The sequence below is a fragment of the Poromitra crassiceps genome (assembly GCF_964638095.1).
Source record: "Poromitra crassiceps genome assembly, chromosome: 23".
NCBI classification, from domain to species: Eukaryota; Metazoa; Chordata; class Actinopteri; order Beryciformes; family Melamphaidae; genus Poromitra; species Poromitra crassiceps.
The window spans coordinates 18093709-18102445 of NC_139639.1; the positions used below are offsets into that span (position 1 = coordinate 18093709).

The 8737-nt window shown below is 43.1% G+C and overlaps 1 protein-coding gene across 1 annotated transcript in view; it reads left to right on the forward strand.

The window, feature by feature from the left end:
* Positions 1–23: 23 nt before the first annotated feature.
* Positions 24–8737, forward strand: part of casq1a (calsequestrin 1a) — a gene marked incomplete at its 5' end in the record, with an annotated part of 11358 nt that continues 2644 nt past the window's right edge. The window contains 5 exons of the mRNA XM_083659508.1: positions 24–260; positions 6433–6526; positions 7698–7798; positions 7959–8070; positions 8378–8451. Coding sequence (XP_083515634.1) covers positions 24–260; positions 6433–6526; positions 7698–7798; positions 7959–8070; positions 8378–8451 — 618 coding nt within the window. The remainder of the gene's footprint in view (positions 261–6432; positions 6527–7697; positions 7799–7958; positions 8071–8377; positions 8452–8737) is intronic.

Genomic DNA, 8737 nt, shown 5'->3' on the forward strand with positions numbered 1-8737 from the left:
AGCCAAATCTTAAGAGAGGAACCATGAAGTGGAGCTGGGTGCTTGTGGCAGTCTTGCTGTCATTTGGGGGGCTATCCTGGGGCATGGAGGGCTTGGACTTCCCCGAGTATGATGGCAAGGAGCGCGTCCATGACCTGAACGTCAAGAACTATAAGGCTGTGATGAAGAAGTACGATGCGATGGTGGTGTACTACCACGAGCATCCCGGATCCAGCCGCGTCGCCCAGAGGCAGTTTGAGATGGAGGAGCTGGCCCTTGAGGTGGGTCGGGGATGGGAGCTATGAGGGTGCCTGAGTGGGATGGAGCGGAGCTCTTTATTACCTCTTAGAATAAGGTGGATAGGACACCAACACGGATGCAGCATGGGGACAAAATAGGCAGTACGACTAGGAATGTGTTCATAACATATTGTTTGCCTTAATTTGAGTTTGCTGGATGGATTTCAACTTGTGCATGTTGTAAAGGATGTAGCAAGCTGCTGCTGGCTGAGGAACTGTCATTTATTTCCCCATGCACATTTGACCAGCCATGTCAAAAACAGGTTCTTGTTCACAGGTGTAGGGGAGTGGCTGCAAGGAAGCGGGGATATATTTGGCAAGAGACTCTCGCATATTGTTTGCAAGACGTGCAATTGTATTAAGTGCTGAAATTAAATACAAGAGGAGCTATTGTGGGAATATTTCAATGGCGGTCCAGGGTCGAAAATAGCTTTGCTGTATTCAGAAATGCTGAACACTGAGATAGCAGAAAATGTGTCGCCAGCCTGTGTGGTGTGCTGGGATGGAGAGACAGTATCCATTAAGAGCAAAGAGCTGAGCTGTGAGCAACCCAAGCGCCTCTAAGGATCAACTCATGTGTGCAGTGGAAGTTGATGCACTTAACACACCTCCATCAGCATACCATGGCAACCCAGCTACCCATCACACCAAGAGGCCCCCAGTCACCGTGTGGACAGTCAGCAGCTTGCATCACATTCCTCACAGAAAGGCATTACATCATCATTCAGACCACACCCTCAGCATCGCTCACCTTGAATCAGCGATGACTTCACTGTCACAGTCCAGTGTTCTCATTTTGAAAACCTTCAGCAGTGGATTTCTGAATACACAAGAAAAGATATCTTGATGTTGGTTCATTATTCATCCTGGCATATCTTTGTCAAGCTGTTTCTTTTGAAATGGACAGAAACAGAAATGTCTGTTAGAATCGATGTTGAGAGCATGCGCATCTTGCATACTTTTTTGAAATCTTAATCTTCACAGCCACCATAGACTTAAAGGATTTTCTCGCACATTTAGATGTTTGTTTTTTTTTTCTATTGGTTATCTAGTCCTGTAGTTAGCCTCTCTAATAGAGGTGATCGGGGCAATGATTGACAAATGGTATACACACTGGATCACGTGGTTAAAGCCTGTGACCTTCTGGCTGGATGGCATTCGGTCATACTATCTCACAGTGTAAAGACGTCATACCCAGACATATGGCCGTTACCTTATAGGCTAGGCTGCTGCTGGTCCATGTAGATAATATTGAGGAGAACCGTAAAGCTGCGAAGTCTGCGGCTGATATCTTTCAAAACGGATGTGCAAGAAAACTAAATGCAGATCATTTATGACCAATATTAAGAGTAAATCAAATAGAATAATCATTCTTAGATTAGGTTTTCGTGGAGTTGTATGGAAGCATTTGAAGCTCAATAGTAAAAAGTGAAATCTCACTTTAAGAACTTTTTCATTTAGGTATATATTGAAAAGAACAAGAGGGCCTTAAAGACACCAAGAATCCCTCTAAGGAGTAGGCTACAGATACAGATTGATTGAGTTCTTGTCATGCTGGAGGAGAAAAAAGAAGTGGATGAAGGGAAGAGGGAGGAAAGAATCGCGAGAGAGAGAGAGAGAGAGAGCTGAATAAGAAGAGAACAGAGGGCTGTAATAATAGAAAAGAAAATGGCAATAACCAAAACTCAACCATGAGAGAGACAGAGAGACTGAACATATCACATCATGTCGACTGTCCCTGTCATCTCTGAATGAGGCATTCGGGTTCGGTCCCAAGCAGGAGTTCCAGGGCGGGAGGTTCTGGCTCCAGTACTGCCTGCTCAGCTCTGCATTTTGATGGACACATGCGGTACTGTAGCTACTTGTCAGCGGATGCCAGAGTTATGAGCGCCACGGCCACCTTGCCAAAATAGTCTCTGGCCTGGTGTGGCTCTGCCTGCTGCTATATTTATCCAAGCGCTGATTTTGTGGTGGGTCAAGCTCCCCGAAGGCTTGCGTTTCTCCTGATGAATGTATTATGTCTTACATTTGACGAGTGTAATTTATTATTAGCAACATACAACAGCGAAGACTGAAGATGTCACAGGTCAACACAGCCTATAGTGCAGGGATGTCAGAGATGCGGGCCGGATCCGGCCCGCGGGCAGGTTTCATCCGGCCCGCGAGATGTTTTGGATTTTTTTTTATTATTATTTTTTTTTATTATTATTATTAAATTCGCACCCCATTATCATGAACTACGTGTGGCTAATAAGCAAGCTAAGAGTTCATTCATAAGTTAATTAACCTGCACTACAAGGAAGTATGTCAGTAGGTCATCAGGTGTAAACAAAGCCGCCATGATGCCACGCTGGAATTGAATCGCGCATTCGGCTACCTACCAAAAAACAAAGGAATCAACAAGATGCTGTCGAAAAAGAGAAAGGTTGACACGGAATGCAGGCAGTTTCAAGAGAAATGGAAAGAGCAGTATTTCTTTTGTGAAGTAAATGGGTAAATGAGTCGAATTGATTTTAGTAAAAAAAAAAATCCGGCCCCCATGAGGTCTCAGTTGAACAAATCCGGCCCTCTACCTAATATGAGTCTGACACCCCTGCTATAGTGTGTCGGGCGGTCGCGAGTGAAAGTGGCCTGTAAAAATTACACGGTGTGTCTGTTTACGAGGAAATTGTATTGAAGTGTTTTTATGCTGTGACGTTTCACCTATGAGTCTCACGCTGTTTTTCTTATTAATATTACACCCCCCCCCCCCCCCCCCCCCCCCAGAGTACCGCAGGGATGACATACATATTTGTAGGGTCAACCAGAAATCACTGTTGGTTCTTAGGGGGAAAAGGCTATGGGATTTTAGTATGGGTATTTTGGTTAAATGCCTGAAATAAGGTCTGTGGTTAACAAAAGTTTATGGGAGTGGTAATTTGTGTTCAGCAGGATAATCTTCACAAACGAGGACCACTTTTATGACTTTTGAAATGTTTTCTGAAAAGTCATAAAAGTGGTCCACGTTTGCGAAGATTATCCTGCTAAACACAAATTGCAACGCGCATAAACTTTTGTTAACCACAGCTTATTTCATGCATTTAACCAAAATCCCCATTCTAAAACCCCATTCACTTGTCCCCTTACGAACCAAAGTGCTACTTTCTGCCTCATTCCTGCGGTTCTCTACTGGTGTGATTGTTTTCATGGCCTAGAGTTGGCTTTCTGCTGTGACTGATGTCCTAGTGGTCTCCACATCCACTGCATAGTGCATGGTCTGCACTATGCATGGACCAGTGCATGGTCTGCACTATGCATGGACCAGTGCATGGTCTGCACTGATATATAGTACGGTTTATGGGTATGCTTATGCTTAATGCTTTGCTAACATTTGGCATGCCTCCATCTGAAGGACTGGAGTCTTTGGACTGAATGCACTACACTTTGAAATGACTTCTGTCGATGCAAATAGTCACAAGCTCAACACATAAAAATATAGGCTGGCTAACCCGGAAATCGAGATGGGATGAACTCTATGCTCAGTAGTGAGAAAAAGCCAGCACTCCAAATCTCCTTTCACAGGTTTTAATAGTTCCTCAAAACCGGGCAGCAGCAACAACGAACGTTTCAGCCAAAGGCCTTCCTCAACGTTTCATCCAAAGGCCTTCCTCAACGTTTCAGCCAAAGGCCTTCCTCAACGTTTCATCCAAAGGCCTTCCTCAACGTTTCAGCCAAAGGCCTTCCTCAACGTTTCAGCCAAAGGCCTTCCTCAACGTTTCATCCAAAGGCCTTCCTCAACGTTTCATCCAAAGGCCTTCCTCAACGTTTCATCCAAAGGCCTTCCTCAACGTTTCATCCAAAGGCCTTCCTCAACGTTTCAGCCAAAGGCCTTCCTCAACGTTCGTTGTTGCTGCTGCCCAGTTTTGAGGAACTATATTAAAACCTGTGAAAGGACATTTGGAGTGTTGGCTTTTCCTCACTACTGAACTCTTTGCTTGCCCTGCACCCAGTCAGTTTTTAATCTATTTTGAGTGTGCTCGCTACCGGTGAGTTTCTAATGAACTATATGCTCTCAAATAACCAGTAATAACCCCATCTCATTACAGGGGTGGGTGGGGGGGGGGGGGGGGGGGTGAATAATATGCATTGTATATTAATTTCATATTATGTCAGTATGCATCTTCTCACTGATTTTGCATGTCGATGGAAGGCTATAGAATCCAAGCTGTATTTGACATTCAGTTACTATGAAGTACAGCAATAACATTATCAAAGAACATCAACTACATCTCTGCAAATGCATATTCCTCCGAGCACACCAAGTCCTCTATAAATTGGAATAAAAAGTGCCAGACAAAACGTTGATAATCACCCTCATAATTTACTAAATCATCTTGTGTTACATGTGAAAATCAGTGGAGGACAACCTTTAAAAATGTATCAGCTGAAATGTCCTCTAGGAGGAGGAGCTCTAACAGAAGGGGGAAAAATCACCCTCATGAAGGTGGACGTGTCTGGGCTGGACTGAGCTAATTCAGGAAGTGGATTCTCAGAGAAACTATAATGTAATTGTCTGTTTTATTAAAATAGCTATAGAGGAAAATTGAAAAGATACTGAAAATGATAGGTGATTAGACACATGCGTTTGTTTCTCTGTTTATTACACTTGATCCTCAGTTAAAGGAATAGTTGACCCAAAAATATAAACTCTGTCATCATCTACTCACCCTCATGCCAAATGAAACACAGGTGACAATGTGTTAGTCCATAGCCTATAAAACACACAGGGAGGTTGCCAGCACAACTTCATAGCAGCCTTCTCCAAAACAACTGAAGTCAATGGGGACCTACAGTATGGTTCCAAAACAAAAACAGCCAATCACACTGTGAATAGAAAGACCTATTAGTCTACACCATTAGTTGTTGCACATTAATCAGATGTAGTTCATATTAGCACAAAATTATGGTGTAAATAAAGGTATTTTTGGAGCTCGGAAGAACTGTTGTTTTGGAGAAGGCTGCTATGGAGTTGTGCTGGCCACCTCCCTGTGTGTTATATGGACACACTTGCCCTTCAACTGGCATGAGGGTGAGGAGATGAGGACAGAATTGCCATTTTTGATTGAACTATTCCTTTAATTGGCAAGATATTTCCAGTTATTAGAATAAGTAGGCCTTTTAGTCTACTTTGGTGCCTGATGGGTGCAGTTTTATGTAGGACTAAACAATGGTTTGAGTGACAAGTTCACATAATCACATGGAAGTATTTCAAAAGTTCTGTTTTTTCCCCCTGTCATTGACACCAAATCACAAAATGTTCACTAGTTCCATCCTTTTTATTTTTTATTTTTTTAATACACAAACAAGAAAAACAAACAGACACAGGAAAGAAAAGAAAAACAAAACAAACAAAAAAACATACAACATTACAACATAGTGTTACCAGTCGCATAAGGTGCTTGTGCTTGTAAAAGATATTGCGTGTGGGATCCCACGCAAGGGGTCCATGAAAGACCAGACGGGCGAGCCATCCGTCACCTCTAACATCAATAACATAATTGTCTGAATGTAAGTGTGCCTCGCCCATCTGGTACTTCAAGCTGGTTAAAACAAATGCCAAGAATTATTTGCAACAACAAGATCTGACAATCGCATCCTGTAATGTTCCAATTGCATGACAGCCTTATTGGCCAATTATTTACAGCTTGGCAACAAACAAAAACAGTTGCTCGCCGACAATTGTTCCTGACACCAGTGTGTGTGTGTGTGTCTTTGTGCTTGTGTGTGTGCGTCTGCGTGTGCGTGTGTGCGTGTTACCATCAAAACACTATTACACTGAGACAGCACTCAAAGCACTTCCTCAATGCTGTCTGGCTGTGAATGCAGTACCAACATTGGTGGAACCAACTGTCACTCACAAGGTTCAAGTTTCATACAGATTTAGAAAGTGCATAAGCAGCACTCTTAATAGCAGGCTTTTATGGTAATGAAACTACAGAGTGAGATAACTTCCTCAATAGGTGTAAATAACAGTCCAGAGTGCTTTCACATGCTTAAGATAAAGACATAAACACTGATTTTACTGCATGCCGAGAAGTCGGTCACACAGGCATGTTTTGACGTGAGGGTGTCCCTGCTGAACACCAGTCATGTGACCATATCTTTGATTTCACAGCTTGCAGCCCAAGTCCTGGATGAATTCGATGATGAGGATATTGGAGTTGGCCTCATTGATGAAAAGCTCAACAATGTCGTTGCAAAGAAATTAGGTAAACACTATTGCTGCAGACATTTTTGGACTTTGGTCATTACCTACATTACCTACTGTAACCTGACCAGCCGGTAGGCCTATCAGTGTGCGCTTGCCAGAGTTAGACAAGCAGTTGTTTATGGCTGAAAATTTTAAGTAACCTGTGTAAATTAAGGATGCACCGATTCAGTATTGATATCAGATATCAGTCCGATTGCCTCAAGCTACATTGGGTATCGTGACTATGGGGCAGATCTATTCAATTCTTATTCTATGTTTATGTCTATGTGCGCAACGCATACTACGTCAGACATACCATACATCAGCAGCATGTTACTAAAAAAGGTAACATGAAATACTATTTATTGTCTGTTTTTATGATATAGTAACCAAAATGACAGTGGAAGTTAACCGGACAGGTAACATAGCCAGCACCAACTAAATACCTATGTGTGCACATGACAGCCACATCTGTCAGTGTTGGCCGCCTGCTGGCTGGCCTGCGGTCCCCATGTCTTTTCCCCATCATTGCTCCTCTCCATTGTTTTCCCATCTCTTCTGCTGTGCTCTCCTCGACGCTCTGTTCTCCTGGCCCCCTCCAGGTGGCTGGAGAGTGTGCAGGAGAGCAAGGGTCGAACGAGCCTAACCACTTCCCCCCTCTTTATTACATAATTTGGCGTTGTCGGCAGGATCGGGTTTTAGGAACAGCTGTGCTAGCCACTAGCGATCTATAACTAATGTTAGCAGCTAGCGATCTGTAGCTAATGGTTAGCAGCTAGCGAACTGTAGCTATATGTCTCTACTGGTCTAACTAGCAGTGCTTACAGTTCCATGCATTGGCCAACTGTAATGTGTCACATGAGACGGCCGACCAATGTCACTCAGTCAGTCACTCAGTGACATTCGCATTTGTAGGACTGGCCTTGCTGGTGTGGTCCAGCCAAAACACTGGTATCGGATCAGTAGCTGACTCGGTATCAGCCAATACCCAAGGCCCAGTTATCGGTATCAGAACTGAAAAAGTCGCATCAGTGCATTCCTAGACCAAATGGAGGGCGATTTAGCTCTCAGGGGATATGAGGCATATCTTAATGTTTCCAGTTCTTATGGATGGATGGCAAATATGAAAGGTGTAGGAAGGATTCTGGCATGCCAATGATTAAGTCTTACCTTTGTTTCTCTTTTTCCAGACCTCGATGAGGCCGACAGCATCTATGTCTTCACGGAAAATGAAGTGATAGAATATGATGGAGAGCTTGCGGCAGACACACTCGTGGAGTTCATCTTTGATGTTCGTGAGGATATAATCTCCCAGTTAATAGTCTGCCTTATCGAGCAAAAACAATTGTTTCAAAATCCCCCATTTACTCTCTTTAAAGATAACCCACAGCATCTTATGCTGCTTCCTCTTTTCTCCAACTCTCTCCTCCATGGCCTCCCATCTCCTCTAGGTTCTTGAGGATCCAGTGGAGATTCTTGACAATATGAGGGAACTTAAAGGCTTCGAAAACATCGAAGAGGACATCAAACTGGTGGGCTACTTTAAGAGTCACAAGTCGGAACGTAAGAATCTGTGCTGTGATAGCATGATAAGCTGTTTTAATCTGTAGTCAATCTTTTGTAATTTGCTTTTTAATATAGCTGCTTTATTCATATACAGAAAAAATATGCAGCTAGCAAGTACAACAAAAGTTCATGCTCCTTTGCTTGATTCAACTTTTGAGGCTGAATTGGGTTTGAATCTTAAATTACTTTTCAAGTGAGCACAAAGAGTTACAATAACAAGGGAAGCAACAAGTCTACATTCTTAGGTATTTCATGCAGGGGCTGATCTCCTGAAACAACTTGATGGATGCCTGTAAAATTTCAGATTTTGAGGCTTTTGCTGATGCTGCTGAAGAGTTCCATCCTCACATCAAGTTCTTTGCCACATTCAATACCAAGGTGAGCAATATGGCACATTATCAACCGAGTAGCTACTAGAGATAAGTTTGGCGATTGTGGACCTATAGCCAATTTGTCTTTTACATAACTCTTGGATCCACAGAGAATATTGGCTGCAGAGTCAGCTGTTGGTTGAAACAGCAAGCTCCGGTTGCTAGGCCTCTTGTCACTAACAATGAGTCCAAATTGGGTTTGTCAAAGCCATTTGTAGGCTCCAGACAACTTGTAACCTATAATGTGCAATGGTGTTTTCACATGTCAGTTGAACATTTCATCTCGGGTCCTT